The sequence below is a fragment of the Mytilus galloprovincialis genome, chromosome 2 (genome assembly GCF_965363235.1).
Source record: "Mytilus galloprovincialis chromosome 2, xbMytGall1.hap1.1, whole genome shotgun sequence".
Classification (NCBI taxonomy): Eukaryota; Metazoa; Mollusca; class Bivalvia; order Mytilida; family Mytilidae; genus Mytilus; species Mytilus galloprovincialis.
In genome coordinates this window covers 32,137,910-32,158,418 of record NC_134839.1, presented here as the reverse complement: position 1 = coordinate 32,158,418, position 20,509 = coordinate 32,137,910, and the positions used below count along the sequence as shown (strand labels likewise).

Genomic DNA, 20,509 nt, shown 5'->3' with positions numbered 1-20,509 from the left:
TAATCTTTGATTAGAATATCCTTCTTAACTCTATGTATAGGTGAGTTCCATATGTATGAATAAATAAGTTCATTTATTCTCTTAATAATATCATCTGAAGGATTTGGCAGAGAGATAATGAGATGGTTTACAATAGGCAAGACTAGAGTTTTAATCACAGTTATTCTCCCTATAACAGTTAGATTCCTTTTAGACCACTGATTTAAAGTATTTTTAATCTGTACAATTCTTTCAGAATAATTTATCTTAACAATTTTTTCAAGATCTACATCAAAATTAATTCCTAGTAATTTAAAAGAAGTTTCACCCCAGGACAGATTTCTGTTAGGACATAAAGTATCTGTACTATATTTTTTGCTCCCAAACCAAATAACTTGTGTTTTTGTGAAGTTAATATTCAGTCCAGATATTTTTGCAAACCAATCTAATTCTAATAATGATTCTTGTAAAGATTTTTCACTCCCATCCAAAATCAAAGAGGTGTCATCAGCAAATTGTGACAATTTATGCTCAACCCGTGTGACCTCTATGCCACTAATGTCGCTATTTCACCTTATTTTCAATGCCAGAATCTCAACACATAAAATAAAAAGATATGGAGACAAGGGGTCCCCTTGTCTACAACCTCTTCCAATAGTAAAAAAATCTAAAAGGTTCCCCCCCTGGATGACAGCAGAGTTGATATTATTGTAAAAAACTTTAACCCAATTGATGATAGATTCGCCAAAATTGAAAAATTTCAAAACATTTATCAAAAAATCCCATGATATTGAATCGAAAGCTTTTTCGAAATCAATCAAAAGTAATAACCCTGGTATTTCATGTTCCTCTGTGTATTGTAATATATCATAAATGAGTCTTATATTTTCCCCAATATACCTTCCACTAATAAAACCAGTCTGATCAAAATTTATCAGTTTATCAAGGACACTCTTAAATCTGTTTGCAATAGCTGCTGATCCAATTTTATACACAGTATTTAGTAAAGATATAGGGCGCCAGTTTTTTAAAAAGTGGCGGGGTTTATTCCCTTTTGGCAAACAAGTAATAATTCCTTGTTTTTGTGTAACAGATAGTTCCCCTGTTTTTTCACCATAATTTAAAGAATTTACAATAAAAATTTGAAGATCCTTCCAAAAAAATTTATAGAACTCTGCTGAAAAACCATCCGTTCCAGGAGTTTTGTTGTTTTTCATTTTTTTTAATGCTTCTCCAGCTTCTTTAACAGTAATTGTACCTTCCAAGTTTTCTTTTTCCAGAGACGAAAGTATAGGAACATTTAAATTTTTCAAGTCTTTTTTAAGATCACTTAAAGTACTTTTAGTATCCCTTTTTTTATAAAGATTGTCATAAAAATATTTAACTTCATTCAAAATATCTTTTTGTTTTGTTATAATTTCCCCATTTTCTTTCTCTACTTTGGGAATAATTTTACTCATAAAATTTCGTGATTCTAATCCACAGAAATAATTAGTAGGTTTTTCCCCTTCCTGTATCCATTGGACACGGGATCTTACTAATTTCCCTTTCAATTTTTGTGTTCGTAAACTTTCAAGCTCATGTTTTTTTGCTTCTAATGCATTAATGGAATGTTCATCAACTCTTTCCTCTAATTGAGTTATTTCATTTCGAAGATTTATTTCCCTTTTTTCATCTTGCTTTTTTTTATAACTTGAATATGAAATTGTCTTCCCCCTAATTTCCATAAGAAGAGTCTCAAGCAAAAGCTGACAGTTAATTCTAAAATGAATGTCTGTATTATCTATTTTGTCAATATTTTCCATATTATAAACTAAAGCACAATATTGTTTTTTCACTTCCTGAATTTTTTGCTTAATAGTATTTATATAGTCTATATCATATAATAAAGAGTTGTTAAACTTCCACAAACCTTTTCCCCTAATGAAAGGGTTAAATTCTAAATCTAGCAAAATCATAGAGTGATCTGACCGATAGCTTGGAAGTACATTACAATTTTTTAGACTGTTTAAAAAGTTTTCAGTGAGAAGAAAAAAGTCTAATCTAGCCTGTTTAAAAGGATTTCTTTTCCTCCAAGTGTATCGCTGTACATCTGGAAAAAGTTCTCTATACGGGTCTATCAAATTTCTTTCTTCAATAAATTCCAATACTTTTTCCCTAGCTTTGGGATTGTTAATATTCACATAGTTGCAATAATCTATACATGGGTTTTGGACAAGATTGAAATCACCACAAATAACAAAGTATTCATTTTCAAAATCATCAATAACAGACATAATATTAGAAAAAAAATCAGGATTGTCTGTATTTGGTCCGTATAGACATACAAGAGTTATCTTTCTATTTTCTACAAGAATATCTAAAATTAAATAGTTTCCATTTATATCTTTTTTTTTCTTTCAACACTTTGCATTCAAAATTATTATTGAACAAAATAGCTACACCTCTAGAGTTTGAGCTAACAGATGAAAAATAACACTCATAACCCCACATAGATCTCACTATGTTTTCTATATCATTTGTATAGAAAACATTCTCCTGAATTTGCTGAGTATCACCGGAATGACATGTATTAACAGTCGAAGCATGTGATAACAGTCGAAGCATATGATAACAGTCGAAGTATGTGATAAACGTTTCATATGAGCCCACAAAGCACCAAAAAAATATGGAATTTGCGTTGATTTAATACTATAATCATACAGTAAAAATCATATGTTATTTAGTCAAAGTATATGATAAATAACTATTTTGAATTAGAACCACATGTAATAAATTGTCCTCTGATGGATAAATATCAGTTATATGATATATGAGCCATATTAAGGAAGAAGTGTAGCCATCAACCAAGAGATAGCCACTGTTATTATCAATAGAACTCTAAATAGATATTAAAGAAGGAGATGTGGTATCATTGGATTAGACAATTGGGAACTGCAACACCTTATGGTTGCAATGACAAAATTGATGGTATAGGTATTCTATCTACTCCTTCATGTAACTCGGTGAATGTAATGAATATTTTCAACTCCACTCCTCGACGTAGACGCAGTCATGGTCATCGTCATTATACATCACCTTCTCTGTATGATGTATCTATTAATGACTTGGTGCCATTTATACAAAATCCGTTAGGTATTCATCACATTCGCACGAAACTTTATTCATTACCCCTTTCAAAACTTTTCTCTGTTTTTTATTTTTGAAATCCACTGTAACAAACCCTCATTCAAACCAATACAAAATTACAGCTATAATTTTGGATATTGCAAGTCACAGACTTTTTTTTTCAAGCCAGTCCGCATTTGCAAAGATGAAAAAGAGAAAAGATCTTTCCTTAATCTTTCCTTTGCCAACAAAGGTATCGATGGCATCAACTTAGGCAATATCCTTCATCATAAATTAGTTCAATCGAAAATACCTCCTTATTTCAAAGACCAGTCTCTACCAATCATTTCTTATACCTATACCAAACCTATTACAACTAAAATTTTCAATTACAAACACGTTTTGCAGGATCTCGATATTGACGACTTCAAGTCTAAACCTCCTGATTGCACTTGTGCTAGTTCCCAATTCACATATAATCCCGCTGGCCACGTTATTACCGGTGACCTCAACATTGTTAATAACACTTCTCTACGAAATGTGTTATCGAAAGGTCCGAAATATCGTGAGCCTAAATCCATCAATTGGAAATACAATTTTAAAATTTTGATGGATTCAGTTGAGGATTATGCTAGGCAATGGGCTACGCGCGAGAAGGAAGACATAGACACTCTTTCTGAATGGATTAAGGCAGTGAGGTCGTTGATACAAATCAGAATTAAGAAACTGAATGGGTCTATCAATGCCCATGCTACGTCAATCTTTATTAAAGACCCAAATGTTGCAAAACACCTATCCTACCTCCATGTTAATATGTTGTTGTCCCTACAGATAAAGCCCCAAACAACATAGTTTTTGTGTGTAAAACTCATTACATTAACTGTTTGATAAACGAATTAGGTATGGACAATTCACTTGGAAACTCAACATTTACCCTCACGACACTTACCAAAGAGGAAATCCTTGATAATCATAGGTCTGTTCGGTGTTCCTTTGGAATTTCAACCAAAGATGAAGAACTGGATCTGCCATCACTATATTGGATACTAAACTACATAAGTGTCCTTACAAATATTGCTGGGTCTTCCAAGTGCTCCACGAAACCTCTTTCGAAATTACTAACATCTATTTTATCAGCAATCAAAGACGGGCTTCAAAGTTATTGTGAAACTGCCTATTCTAGAGGGGGCGTGAATCAGATGTGGATACTTAAAAATTCCAAAGATCTTTTAGAGTACATACAATCTAACTCTCTTTCATCTTGTAACAGTATTAAAACATTTGACTTTTCTACTCTTTACACTAGTATTCTAGTATTCCACATTCCAAACTAAAAGACAAATTGAAAGAGTTGGTATTGCTTTGCTTCTTAAAAAAAGAATGGCCAATGTAGATACAAGTATCTTGTCTTAGGGAGGGATAAATCCTACTTTGTAAAGGATCACTCTGATTCGAACAAAAAATTCTCTGAAACTGATATTATCAAGATGCTTGATTTCTTGATTGACAACATATTTGTTACTTTCGGAGGACAAGTTTTTCAACAGACTGTTGGCATTCCAATGGGAACAAACTGTACCCCTCTACTTGCCGACTTGTTTCTTTACTATTATGAGGCTGACTTCATGCAGGAACTTCTTAGGAAGAAAGATAAGAAGTTAGCAATATCCTTTAACTCTACTTTTCGCTACATAGATGATGTTCTTTCACTAAATAATTCAAAATTTGGTGACTATGTGGAACGCATCTATCCAATCGAGCTAGAGATAAAGGATACTACAGATACAGTTAAGTCGGCCTCATATCTTGACTTACATCTAGAAATTGACAATGAGGGTAGGTTGAAAACAAAACTTTAAGACAAAAGAGATGATTTCAGCTTTTCAATTGTGAACTTTCCATTTCTTAGTAGCAACATTCCAGCAGCACCTGCATACAGGGTATATATCTCCCAATTGATACGATATTCCCGTGCTTGCATTTCCTATCATGATTTTCTTGATAGAGGGTTGCTGCTCACAAGGAAGCTATTAAACCAAAAGTTCCAAATGGTGGAGTTGAAATCATCACGAGTTGGTTGACCGTTATGGAATAACCGTTTCACAAATGATAATGATATCGGATATGTTCCTTACGTCGTAACTACAATCCCCTTCCCTTTCATGAATGTGACCTACTGAATTAGACTATTTACCGGATTTGTTATCACATAAGCAACACGACGGGTGCCACATGTGGAGCAGGATCTGCTTACCCTTCCGGAGCACCTGAGATCACCCCTAGTTTTTTGGTTGGGTTCGTGTTGTTTATTCTTTAGTTTTCTATGTTGTGTCGTGTGTGCTGTTGTTTGTTTGTCCTTTTCATTTTTAGCCATGGCGTTGTCAGTTTGTTTTTAGATTTATGAGTTTGACTGTCCCTTTGGTATCTTTCGTCCCTTCTTTATGTTAGTAACTTTTATCTTTGTTGTGTAAAAATGAGAAAATGTGGTATGATTGCCAATAAGACAACTAAGGAATGCCCACATTGTAAGCTATAACTTGTTTTCCATGATTGTAAGGAATGCCCACATTGTAAGCTATAACTTGTTTTCCATGATTGTAAGGAATGCCCACATTGTAAGCTATAACTTGTTTTACATTGTAAGGAATGCCCACATGGTAAGCTATAACTTGTTTTCTATTATAAGGAAGCCCACATTGTAAGCTATAACTTGTTTTCCATTGTAAGGAATGCCCACATTGTAAGCTATAACTTGTTTTACATTGTAAGGAATGCCCACATTGTAAGCTATAACTTGTTTTCCATTGTAAGGAATGCCCACATTGTAAGCTATAACTTATTTTCCATTGTAAGCAAACAGTAGCTGAACATACCAAACTTGGTTTATTTTTACAGGTTTGAAAGAGACTTTGTGCAAGAAACTATAATTTCTGGTGGAGATAGACATAATGGAGAAATAGCTACATTCCATCTGGGCAGGTATATTTTATTAATAAAAGACCAAACAGAATAATAGTAAGTAGATATAAGAACAAGTGGAATGAGTGCCAATGAGACAGCTCGCCATCCAAGTTACAATATGTAAAAGAAAAACCAGTATAGGTTAAAAATGTTTACATCATTTTATCATGCTAATTTTGTAGAAGTTCTGACTTTAAATTTAAATATAGCACTTAATGACTAATTCCTGAATGTAAAAAAATGTTTAAATTACAGAAGGTAAAAGACCTTGATACTTTATAATATCAGGTTTCTGTCATGTGTCCATTTTCCTTGACATCATTTTCATTGTTGAGTGACTGCTTAGAATTATCAAATGAATTTCTTGCTTTTATAATGAGTAGGAGAATAGTTGTTAAAAGATATAAGATGATGTGGCATGAGTGCCAATGAGTCAACTTTCCATCCAAGTCATAATTTATAAAAGAAAAATAAATTAGTTTGGTCTATAGTATCTGTGCAAGGTAAACTGTAAATGTCTGTTAGACAGGGCTCATTTGACTTCGACCTAACTTTTAAAACCAGTGATCAATATAAAAATAAGGATATATATGTAGAATGATTGCCAATGAGACTTATAATTCAACAAAGTTCAAATGACAAAGATAAAAGCATTTTTAGAACATTTCTGTTTCGCATAGAATTATTTTTTATTTAGTTAGAAACTGTAAATTTCTGACCAACACTCAATAGTTTGTTTTTTTTTTTTTCAGTTATAGATAATTCTAATGCAACAACGTTTGTAACGTTCATTTTGATTGGATAACGTCACTTTCTTACATGGCATCAATTGACAATTGATGCTATGGGACATATGACAGATTTAAAATACATGTTTTAACATTGATTTCTGTCAGTTTCATTAGTATGGAGATAACAATATTGTATTTTAAGCTCAGACGGCATCAATTGGGGATTTGATGGTCGAAAAAACCTGTTTACTGTCTGCGCTAACACATCGCCAGTAAACTTAATTTGCGACCATCAAATCCCCAATTGATGCCGTCGGAGCTTAAAATACAATACAGTTATCTCCTAAAGGGAGATAACTGTATTAAAAAATTTCCAGGATATGTTCCTTAGCGTAATACAATGTAAAATAAAAGCCACTTTTACCTCCTCCATGCTCCAACACATGTATAAGTTCATTAAGGATGTTCTCTCCTCATGTTTTAGAATTTTTGCCCGATTTTCAGAAACCTCGAGATATGGTTTTATCCATGTAGTGCCATTAAATTTTGCCCACTTACCCCTACTTTTGTTGTCATAATTTGATTACATATAGTTTAAAATGTAATCTTCGATAATCTTATAAAATCCTTGTTATTTTTCATCGTTTTAGAAAGAAAAAAGGTGCCAATGTTAAATGTATGCAAAATCTAGAGAGAATTATTTCCTGCCAAATTTTCAATGGCTTATATCTCAAAAACAAGCACACGGACCTTTCAATTTTTTCTGCTCTTTTAGTTCCTTTATTTATATGCTATCAATTTATAACAGACTTTTAAAAAGCTTGTCATTTTGAAACAGAGTAGCAAACATCCTTAAAACATAATAGTATTCTTCTTTATTTTTCAAGGCTCCTTGAACTGAGAAGAACACCTATAGCAGTTGGCAGAAAAATTAATTTGAAAAATGAAATCATTCCAGTAGCTTCTGAGAGATTACTAAAGACATTCTTTACAAAAGGTATGAATCCCCCAAATTCATTTAGTATCTGATAATCTTCTGAGAGATTGTTGAAAATATCTTTTACAAAACCTCAAAATCTCAAATTGAAGATTAATTTAGCTTTGATTGTTTTATCAATATTGGATATGGGTATCATCAATAATATAGCAATGCCACACAAAAAACATTTTAACAATATATAGACATATGTAAACAAGATGCACAAGCATCACATTGTTTTAAGGAAAAAACTTTTAAAGATACAAAGCACAAGACAAAATGTCTTTGATGTTCAAAGAAATAAGATATGGTATGATTGCAAAAGAGAAAAAGTACACCATAAGCCTAATGATATAGAGGTGGGCAGCTTTAGGTCACTATATGGCATTTAACAATGAGCATGACCTAAAGTGCATAGCAAGCTATACCAGGGCTGAAGGTTTTTACTCAACAAATCACTTAAAGTATACTATCCCATATAAACTTGTCACAAGGATAGGGCCAACATATCAGATCCTCGCCTAATTTGTATGAAGTTTTCTGTTCATCAAAATCTTAATTGAGTTTGATAATCAGAATAAGAGACCATTTTTTAGAATGGAAATTTATTATAAGAAAAATATTACATTCTTCATATTTGGATGAAGGTTTTAACTCATTAATTTTAAGGATGAATTTAATAATAAAAAAAAATAAGATAAGGGATTCATCTTTACCTTGTAAGGAAAAAAATATTACATAACTACTGTGGATTCATTTATTTCAGAGGGTATCAATTTTTGTGGACATAGGAAAACTTGTATTTTCTTTTACATTTGATGGTTTTTAGAAATCTGCATATTATCATGCAGAAAACGTGTAATTTATTGAAAATTTAAATTTTTGGTTTCTGTATTAACAAAATACATGAAAATGGGTATCCAAAGAATAATAATGGATCCACAGTAATTCTTGTCATAGGGGTAGCACCTTCATTTCTTGTTATATCCAATTCAAGCATTTGATTGTTTCAACTTATCAAATCTCAGTTCAGTATAAAAATAGAAAATCTGAAAGGACGGATTATAAACATGCTGTTCTTTGTATTAGTACTGAACAAAGTGTATCAAAACTTTTGATAGGTACAATTGTTTTCCAGGCTTGAGAAAATATCCCATGTTTATAAGTGTAGATTATTTTTGTGGGTACCAATTTTCTTGGATTGAGAAAAACTAGCATCTTTGTGGATATTCAATTCCATTGTTTTGACAAGTCTTCATACATTTCTTTAGAACAATTGTAATTGGTTGTACATTTGAATCCATGGCTCTGTACCCAGCAAATACATTAATATTGTTATTCAGTGAATAATCAAATGAATCCATAGTTTTAAGGTTATGTTATTTTTTTAATTTTCAGGTAGAAATCAGTGTTTTTATGGTAAATGTTTGTATTGTAAAGATGAATCCACCGGAGTTTGTGCTGAGGGAGATATATTAGAGGGTGTGGTTATACTTTGGCTGCCCAATAGATATCCCCTGAAAGTGTATCGTAGTCCATGGCTTAGATCTTATAAACCTGGAGTGACTAAAAGGTAACTTCTGTAATACAAAGATATTTTAGAGGGTGTCGTTATACTCTGGCTGCCCATAAGATATCCCCTGAAAGTGTATCGTAGTCCATGGCTAAGATCATATAAACCTGGAGTGACTAGAAGGTAACTTCTGTAATACATAGATATTTTAGAGGGTGTTGTTATACTTTGGCTGCCCAATAGATATCCCCTGAAAGTGTATCGTAGTCCATGGCTTAGATCTTATAAACCTGGAGTGACTAGAAGGTAACTTCTGTAATACATAGATATTTTAGAGGGTGTGGCTATACTTTGGCTGCCCAATAGATATCCCCTGAAAGTGTATCGTAGTCCATGGCTTAGATCTTATAAACCTGGAGTGACTAGAAGGTAACTTCTGTAATACATAGATATTTTAGGGGGTGTCGTTATACTCTGGCTGCCCATTAGATATCCCCTGAAAGTGTATCATAGTCCATGGCTAAGATCATATAAACCTGGAGTGACTAGAAGGTAACTTCTGTAATACATAGATATTTTAGGGGGTGTCGTTATACTCTGGCTGCCCAATAGATATCCCCTGAAAGTATCGTAGTCCATGGCTTAGATCTTATAAACCTGGAGTGACAAGAAGGTAACTTCTGTAATACATAGATATTTTAGAGGGTGTGGCTATACTCTGGCTGCCCATGCCAATAGATATCCCCTGAAAGTGTATCGTAGTCCATGGCTTAGATCTTATAAACCTGGAGTGACTAGAAGGTAACTTCTGTAATACATAGATATTTTAGAGGGTGTCGCTATACTTTTGCTGCCCAATAGATATCCCCTGAAAGTGTATGGTAGTCCTTGGCTTAGATCATATAAACCTAGAGTGACTAGAAGGTAACTTCTGTAATACATAGATATTTTAGAGGGTGTCGCTATACTTTTGCTGCCCAATAGATATCCCCTGAAAGTGTATGGTAGTCCTTGGCTTAGATCTTATAAACCTGGAGTGACTAGAAGGTAACTTGTGTAATACATAGATATTTTAGAGGGTGTGGCTATACTTTGGCTGCCCAATAGATATCCCCTGAAAGTGTATCGTAGTCCATGGCTTAGATCTTATAAACCTAGAGTGACTAGAAGGTAACTTCTGTAATACATAGATATTTTAGAAGGTGTTGCTATACTTTGGCTGCCCAATAGATATCCCCTGAAAGTATCGCAGTCCATGGCTTAGATCTTATAAACCTGGAGTGACTAGAAGGTAACTTCTGTAATACATAGATATTTTAGAGGGTGTGGCTATACTCTGGCTGCCCAATAGATATCCCCTGAAAGTGTATGGTAGTCCTTGGCTTAGATCTTATAAACCTGAAGTGACTAGAAGGTAACTTCTGTAATACATAGATATTTTAGAGGGTGTCATTATACTCTGGCTGCCCAATAGATATCCCCTGAAAGTGTATGGTAGTCCTTGGCTTAGATCTTATAAACCTGGAGTGACTAGAAGGTACTTTCTGTAATACATAGATAATTTAGAGGGTGTGGCTATACTCTGGCTGCCCAATAGATATCCCCTGAAAGTGTATCATAGTCCATGGCTAAGATCTTATAAACCTGAAGTGACTAGAAGGTAACTTCTGTAAAACATAGATATTTTAGAGGGTGTGGCTATACTCTGGCTGCCCAGTAGATATCCCCTGAAAGTGTATGGTAGTCCTTGGCTTAGATCTTATAAACCTGAAGTGACTAGAAGGTAACTTCTGTAATACATAGATATTTTAGAGGGTGTCATTATACTCTGGCTGCCCAATAGATATCCCCTGAAAGTGTATGGTAGTCCTTGGCTTAGATCATATAAACCTGAAGTGACTAGAAGGTAACTTCTGTAATACATAGATATTTTAGAGGGTGTGGCTATACTCTGGCTGCCCAATAGATATCCCCTGAAAGTGTATCATAGTCCATGGCTAAGATCTTATAAACCTGAAGTGACTAGAAGGTAACTTCTGTAAAACATAGATATTTTAGAGGGTGTGGCTATACTTTGGCTGCCCAATAGATATCCCCTGAAAGTGTATCGTAGTCCATGGCTTAGATCTTATAAACCTGAAGTGACTAGAAGGTAACTTCTGTAATACATGTAACATGTATACTCATAGTATTATATAATAGGGGTTTCATTATATATTCAGACTTTAATTACAAGCCTTGGTATCATTTGGGTCTCAAATCAAAAGAAAAGAAAAGTATAATCTGCTTAGACTTTTTGAAAGTCTTATGAAAAGAAAAACGGGTGTTATGAAGCAAAATATTTTACCCTGCATTAGAGAAGAAAAAACTAAGAACACTATCATCTGACACAAATTCCTAAACCACTTTTAAATATTGTATGATAAATAACAGTATAAAGAGTATTTGTGCAGAACAAGATTAAATTACAAAGAATAATATTAGTTACACAGTGTGCTAGTGACCTAATACGATATATACAGGGTCAGTAAAGTCCATATTAGGCCAGAGCGACCACCCCTTTAGATATTGTATTAGGTCACTAGCTCACTGTGTAACAAATATATCTTAACAACTATCTAGAATAGGGAATTTAGATGTAGTTGTAAACCTTGATACCCCAATGTTAACACAATATGAAACGATCATTCAATTATTTACAGTGAGAAAATCAACGTCTCTGAAAGCATGAAAATATTATTATTATGTCTGTTAACAAAGAAAACAACATTTTTATTTACATTTATCTACTACTAACTGTGTATATTTTCATAAATGGAAGTTACACCACTACAACGGTGTATTACTGCAAAATGATACACACCTACTGATCAAATATTAGATATACACTGTCTGGACATGTTGGCTTTTAACTAATGATATTCCTAGAAGTGTAAAGCTGTAAGACTAGTGTATACTACCTTACAATCATGTAATGTCTGTATGTATGGTCTATGACAATTTCAGATGGGAGAGTGACAAAGACTTTTGTAAAGATGTGATTATGAAAGAGCCTTATAATTCTGGATCAATGTTAATGGACCTTGTAGATGCTACTATAGTAGACTATTTGATAGGCAATGCAGACAGACACCATTATGAAACATTAGGGACACAAAGTGATAGTATGGTGCTCATTTTGGACAATGGAAAGAGGTACTTAAGAATTGTTTTTATATAGTTGTCGTTGAAACATATATTTAAATTGGATATGTAGAAGAATATAAAAAAAGACAACAGAAAATTCAAATTAAAAAAATAAAATCTTACAGAAAATTAATAATTTTGATGGAATTTCTGTTATTCATAACATAAGAAATGTAAATTCAGTAATGGTCAATTTTGTTAAGTTCACATACATTTTTAATTGTAAATAAATGAAGAAATGTTTTATATATATTTGTTTAATTCTATTAATCTTTAGTTGTAGTTGGAAGCCATTAATTATTTTAAGATTTGCTATACAGCCTTTTTGTGTTCATAACTTCATAGTTAAAAACTTTCTCTGTTAACTGTATTAGGGTAAGACAAGATAAAAGAAGAGAGCAAAGATACATATTGCTTTAAATAATGGAAAATAACCACCTGGCATAAAGTACAATACAATTTAAATTGTCTTTGGTAAATGACAACCTTTTAATTAATTAAATAACCATTATTTTATTTTAGTTTTGGAAATCCAGATTATGATGAATACACTATACTGGCCCCTCTTTACCAGTGCTGCAAGTAAGTTTCTTCAATTTAACTGTATTTAGTATTACCCATTTAGAAATTCATCTTTTAACCAACAATATGAATAGATAAGACAGTCTTTTATAATCATTGCAAATGGCCTTTTGTCCAACTAGATTTTGTTCCAAGTGGTCATGCCATAGAAAAACACAGTTTGCTTTCATTTAAATGGGGGAAAAATAGATGGGCATGATGAAAATAAAGATGCGGCATCCTCATTTTCTTATTACATTTAATAAAAAACAATCATCAAAATTGAAATTATGAATGTGTAAAAATTTGTTATTGACCAAAGAAGGTGAAGGAAATCTGTTAGTAGTAAAAGTTTGTGTCAGTTGTAGAGTACCTTTATTTTGTATCAATGATTCCTGAATGGAAACATAACGTAGTAAATATTAAATGAGTTTACCTGTGCCCATGAAATTGGGTATATTTAAATTTTATCTTTTTGTGTTTAAATGTTAAAAAGCATTGTAGGTTAATTTTTAGTTTTCATGTAACAGAACCTCTTGTGAGAAAGGAAGAGGGCAATTTAAATTTTACATAACATTATGAATAAGACACTCTAATCTTGTTTTGTTTATTTAAGAATTCGAGAATCCACATGGCAGACATTGCTAATGCTTCGTAATACTGTACTGAGCAAGACATTACAGACACTGCTAAGTCAGGATTCTCTAGAACCTGTTCTTCATGACAAATATTATGCAGCTTTAGACAGAAGACTAGAGAGAATCTTACTGGAGGTCAATGAATGTATTGTAGCTAAAGGCTTACAGCAAGTAATAACTGATACCAGTACGCATTCATAGGTAAGTTAAAATAGGTACCAGTTAATCTTGAAAGTTAAGGTCATAAGAAAAAGTGGAATGTGAAAAGTAAAATCACAAAAATACTAAACTCAGAGAAAAATCAATTCAGAAAGTCCATAATCACATGGCAAAATCAAATAACAAAACGCATCAAAAACGAATGGACAAGAACTGTCATATTCCTGACTTTATGGTTTAATAGCTAGCTAAACCTCTCACTTGTATGACAGTCGTATCACATTCCATTATATTGCCACCGATGCGTGAACAAAACAAACAGACACAATAGTTAAAAATGTCAAAAATAGGGGTACAGCAGTCAACATTGTGTTATCATCTTAATCACAATAAAAACAACAAATGTAACGAAGACTGGTAACTTACACTAATTGCCATCAACTTAATTACTCAGTCAAGCTGAACAAAATAAAGTGGTTACAAGCAAATATTCCCAAATCTGACAGATACATTGGATGTTTACCAAATCTGACAGATACAAATATTACCAAATCTGACAGATACATTCGATGTTTACCAAATCTGACAGATACAAATATTCCCAAATCTGACAGATACATTCGATGTTTACCAAATCTGACAGATACATTGGATGTTTACCAAATCTGACAGATACATTGGATGTTTCATTTAAGGTTTTATTTTTATCTACCGTAGTTAATAAAGGAAAATCAGTTCTGTATTTGAAGAAAAGTACCTACAAACAAAATTAATTCAAAAGATAAGTCTGTTATGGTTGTGTTTTACAGATATTTCAGTATGTCAGGATTTGCTGTATATGTTAATTCTAGTAGTTCTTTTCTCTTTATTTCAGAAGGCAATGATATCCAGTGTTAAAACAGACAAGGCAGCATTATATGACATGACTTTATAACATGTAAAACAATCTCTGATGTCAAAGAGTCTTCCAAAATGTGCAAAATGTAGGGCTTTCAGTGGTTTAGCTCAAAATAAATGTATACAATCAAATGTGCAATTATTTCATATATTTTATCATCAGACAAAACTACACAATTGAATTAATGAGGTGGCTCTCCTAAAGTTTTACAGGTAAAAATGATATAATTTAGGAATGACTGTAATATTTTTTCTGTCTATAGAGAAATAACATAAAAAATTTGGTGCACACTGAATAACGCGCATAGCGGGTTATTTAACAGTGTGCACCACATTTTTTATGTTATTTCGAATAGACAGAAAAAATATTACAGTTATTTCTTATAATTTAATTCTTAATTCCATTTTAAACTGTAGAAAACTATGACAAAAACTTTGATGACGTCACGGTCACATGACTAAATTATGTCTATGGGCTAATAACAAAATAACTTCAGCCAATCAGAAGACGCGTTACATCCAAAATTAAATTATTTTTTGATAAAAAAAAAATCCATATTTCAGGCAAACATTGTCTTACTCTAGAAATTTCTACAATTTTCTAGATAAGGAAATACCTGTACGGTGAGTGAGTGTACCAAACCCAAAACAAACTCCATGAAAATTTAAATGAGAACATTTTTGTTATTTTACTTTTTTGCACAAAATTGCTTACCTTATCCACAATTTAAGTGTTTTATGATACTAAATAATTTGTATTGTCTTTGTATGTAATTTTGTCTCCCTTACATCCTTACAAATAATATGTGACTGAAAAAAGTCTTTCTTTTTATTGTTTTTAAAATGTATTTGGATTTATACAATTTATACACATGTCTTTCATGAATAATAAATAAATAATTTACATATCAATACATATGTTGTGTTTTTATACCCGGCTTTAAAAAAGTGGGTATACTGTTTTACCTCTGTCTCTGTCTATTCAGCCCATGAAAATTTTTCATTACATCTTTCTCATGAACTACATCATAAGGAATTCTGAAATTTGGTTTCATGGTTTATATAAGTCAGCTATACTGTGTGATTCATCACTCAACAACTTCCTGTTAACCCAACAGTAAGATCATTTTACACATTAGTAGCCAAGTTGAAAATTTTCTTCACATTTTTCTCAGGAACTACAATACAATGATTTCTGAAAGAGGGACGAAAGATACCAGAGGGACAGTCAAACTCATAAATCGAAATAAACTGACAAAGCCTTGGCGAAAAAAGAAAAAAGACAAACAGACAAACAATAGTACACATGACACAACATAGAAAACTAAAGAATAATCAACATGAACCCCATCAAAAACTGGGGGTGATCTCAGGTGCTGCAGAAGGGTAAGCAGATCCTGCTCCACATGTGGCACCAGTCATATTGCTAATTTTATAACAAATCTGGTAAATAGTCTAATTCGGTAGGTCACATTCATGAAAGGGAAGGGGATTGTAGTTACGACGTAAGAAACATATCTGATATCATCTGTGAAACGGTTAGTCCTTTTAAATGAGACGTCAGATCTTAAGGATGCCTGCCAACACCTTAAACAATGTTGGATCCGCGGGTTGTCTTTGAGTTGGAACCCTCCTTTTTTTTATTTCTTTTGAATTGGGAAATATGGTTGGACCCCCTTTTTATCCTGGGTTGGAAACCCCCTTTTGAAAATGACTTGATCTGCCCCTGTCTGTTCGCTAGTCCGGGATTTGACTATCTTTGACCAACCAAGAGGCTTTGAGTGCTTCAAAGAAATATATTGCACATCTGGCTGAATCCCATTAATATTTCAATCACAAGTTGAATAAAACACATATTAACATCTGTAATTAAAATTGAAATATAGTAATTTAATTGATTCATGGTGTAAGCCTTGTTTTCATGGTTGATCATGGTTCATCAATCACTGTTGAGGTTTTGCAATTCAGTTACTTTTTAACTACATGTAATGTATCTATCGAATTGTAATGTATCAAACAGGAATCAGGTGATGTTATCAAATACTGGTATTTCAATAAGGGTTATTGATTAAAATGCATACAAATACATTTTCCCTCACTCGATCTAGGAGTGGAGTCTAAATTAAAACCATCCTGTCCTTCCATTTGTTTGTCACCCTATTCTAAAAACTAATGAGAAGAAAGACTTCATATTTGAGCTGCAGTCTGACGATGTTGAGTTGTAAGGTGTCAGTAATTTTAGGATCTGTCATACCTAGTATCTGTTTGCTTATACTCTTGAGTTACTATATGAGTATGCTAAGCTTGACAATCTCTTGTTCACACCATTTTTGTATTGCCTGCAACAAATGTTACAGAATGGGATAGGGAATAGACAGTGTACACTATTGTACTTCATATTCAGCAGGTAATTGAACTGGATACCTTGTATGCAGATGCCTTATGTTTTAAAGTTTCAATCTTGTACATATCCATTGTCTTTGATTCATAGTACAGCAACTGCTGTAAACAAAATAAATTTATAACATTACTTTTTTCAGTCATGGGTAAAAGGAGATCAACTAAAAGATCCAAGATTCGTGGTATGGGATACGCATCTTGTATTATCTTTTCATTTAATTTTCGGTTATCCTCGCAAAGTTGCCATAATAAATATTTTTTTTGCTTTCAGTCAATGGGAGCACATTTATTCTAAACACCTTTATGTTTGCGGTCGTATATTGGTATCACATTGTCGTCTGCGTCCGCAGACGTATGGTTTCTGGATAATAACTTTAGTATAAGTAAATAGAAATCAATACTATTTTGTAACACAATGTTTATAAACACAAAAGGAAGGTTGAGATTGATTTTGGGGGTTATGGTCCGAAAGGTTCAGGAATTAAGGGCCCAAAACAAGCATTTATTTAGTTTTAGGACAATAAGTTGTGTATAAGTATTTCAATTGTACCACAATGTTCATACCATTAAGTAAAAGGTTGGGATTTATTTTAATTTGTGGGGCAAATAGTCCAGGAATAAAGGGCCAAGAAGGGGTCAAAAACAAGCATTTTTTAAGTTTACAGACAATAACTTATGTTTAAGTGTATGGATCTCTCTGAAATTATACGACAAGGTTGCTTACTACAAAGGAAAGGCTGGAATTGAGTTTTGGGGTTCTTGCTCTAAGGGGGGTTTCAACAAGTGAGGGGCAAAAATGGGTCCCAAATAAGTATTTTTGTAGTTTTCAGTCAATAACTTGTGTTTAAGTGTATAAATCTCTCTGAAATTATACTACAAGTTTCCATACCACAAAATGGATCAAATCATTAAGCAATTAGGGGCAAATAAAGGGGGAAACAGGGTTTTTTCTGGTAAAAAGGACAATTTACACAATTTAAAAGTAGTGTAAGGAGGTAATCTAATTAAAATTTAAAGAATACTGTTATATATATGTTTGATTACTTGATTACCTCCCTTACACTGCTTGAAAGTTATGTATTAAGAAATGATAATTGTCTTGAAATGTGTGGCTGTCAATTTATTTTTAGAAGTTACTGTTAATTAATATTAATTTTAACTATGACTGTAAGTCATTTTATATTTTAATACTTTATGATGAATTTAAATGAGTAATTGTTGTTGCCAATACCATTAGAAATTTGAATTGAGATTTTTTTTTTTGGAATAAGGGGTTGGGGGGAGGTGACAAAAATGGGGAGGGGTGGGGGTAAAAATTTTCTCATTTCAGATTTCAGAAATTTAAAAGAATTTTTCTTCAAATATTTTTATTGAGGGGATTAATATTCAACAGCATAGTGTATATTGCTCAAAAGCAAAAACATTTTTTTTTAAGTTCATTAGACCACATTCATTGTGTCAGAAACCTTTGCTGTGTCAACAATTTAATCACAATCCAAATCAGAGCTGTATCAAGTTCGAATGTTGTGTCCATACTTGCCCCAACTGTTCAGGTTTCGACCTTTGCGGTCGTATAAAGCTACGCCCTGTGAAGCATCTGGTTATCCTGTATAATGATATCGTGTGCTATTTAATTGGTATTTCATCATATATTATAAAGAATGCAGCCTAAAATAAAAGCAAGGATTTCCATTTGTATTTGCGAACAAAAATGGTATTGCATTGATATTTTTGAAATTGAATCAGTCTGTTCTTGTGTTATTAACTTCTTTCTAAATAGAATCATCCTGTTCATATTTGTGTTCAGAAAACTGATTTAGATTTGGTAAGTAACATTTTAACAAACAAAAAAAACGTCAAACTAAATAGCTGTTAGTTCTTGATATTGTTAGAGTCACATAAATAGAAATCGTCCCTCATTTGTTGACATTTATGGTGCCGTGACCAGGCTTTGAGAAGAAAGCAGGACCAGCTTCTCTTCGAATTACCTTTGTATCCTATGTCTTCGTCTTATCGCCGGCGTGACCGTAGCTTTAGTAAATAACATGTGAAACGCCAAACTGAACCATTATTTTTCATTACAGTTTTCAAAGCCAAGGCGACTGAACTTTACAACGAAGAATCTCCCACTTTTCTTGTCAGTCCCGATTTTACTACTAATACATGTGTTTAGAAAGTATATCGCTATTGTCTCAAAAACAACCTTTACTTAATCAGGTGTCTATAATATTTTTCTGGAGTATAAGAGGCCATTTATCTCCAAAGCATTTTAACCCCAGTGTCAATGAAAATACTTTATTAAATCATCTAACAAATTTGATTCCACCGCTCATAAAAATATAAGAAAATCAACACAAAATTCACCAAATGGCAAAGTCACTACTGCTGTTCCTTTCACATTCCATTTGCGATGTGGAATTTTTTTTTTTATTAAAGGTGAAGTAAAGGTATGCCATTGGTCAGAATGTTTTTGTATCTTTTCTGTCATGAAGGTTCTTCTATCCCCTGTTTTTAGTTTCCATGTGCTTTGAGATTATTTAAGTTGACCGTTAAAACCAGCTTTTCAATTAACCCTTGTTAAGAATGCTTCATCATTCAGCTTGTTGTCCTTTATCGGTCTTATTCATGGATATTTTTGTGAAACCGGTCCATTTTATCATCGTTTCTTTCATTCGTGCGTATATACGTTCTTCCATTGCAACACATGTCACTCCTTTCTGGAGCCGTTGACCTGGTTCATCTTATTGTCATCTTTAAATCTTTAAATCTTTCGATTTTTCAGAAACATATTAGAATTGGTTTTTTTTTTTTTGTAAAAAAAAATCTCTTTAAATTCAGCTTTCAAGTTAACAACATTAGCACAATTTTTTTAATGAAGCAATCCTACGCTTAACTATTTGTGGTGGGTCCATATAATTTGGATGTGAACTGAGTTAAGAATAAATGAGAGCAGAGGGTTTGTTGATAATTTTTCTATTATCAAATCAGATAAAGAAGCTGTCAAACTGAATTACAGACCCCCCTAAATTAAAATTATCCATATTTACAAGTTACAGCCAATAGACTTTTCTATAATTTTGATATAGTTTGCCCTCAAAGTAAATTTGCAATTTATAAAATGGAAATGCACTACGAACTAACTGTGTTCACGGGCAATGTGCAATAAAGTTGTGTACGTGTTCAGTGAAAATGGACATCTCACTAAACTCCAAAACATATAAATGAACTAAAATAAAAAAAATAAAAAACATACTACCAAAAGGCCAGAGGCTCTTAACTTGGGACTGGCAAAAATGGCGGGTTGTTTTGTGAGATATCAACCCTTCCCTATACCTCCAACCTAAGTAGAATAAAGAAACACATATAGCAATACGTACGTGAGTTTAGTCAGTTTAAA

At 32.7% G+C, this 20,509-nt stretch overlaps 1 protein-coding gene across 1 annotated transcript in view; it reads left to right on the top strand.

Moving 5' to 3' along the window:
- The window catches only part of LOC143063386 (glycosaminoglycan xylosylkinase-like), a 46,195-nt gene extending 30,571 nt beyond the window's left edge, over positions 1-15,624 (top strand). Inside the window, exons 4-10 of the mRNA XM_076235511.1 lie at positions 5,983-6,066; positions 7,667-7,776; positions 9,157-9,331; positions 12,278-12,466; positions 12,980-13,039; positions 13,635-13,857; positions 14,690-15,624. Of these exons, the coding sequence (XP_076091626.1) occupies positions 5,983-6,066; positions 7,667-7,776; positions 9,157-9,331; positions 12,278-12,466; positions 12,980-13,039; positions 13,635-13,857 (841 nt within the window). The 3' untranslated portion in view covers positions 14,690-15,624. The remainder of the gene's footprint in view (positions 1-5,982; positions 6,067-7,666; positions 7,777-9,156; positions 9,332-12,277; positions 12,467-12,979; positions 13,040-13,634; positions 13,858-14,689) is intronic.
- The last annotated feature ends 4,885 nt before the right edge of the window (positions 15,625-20,509 follow it).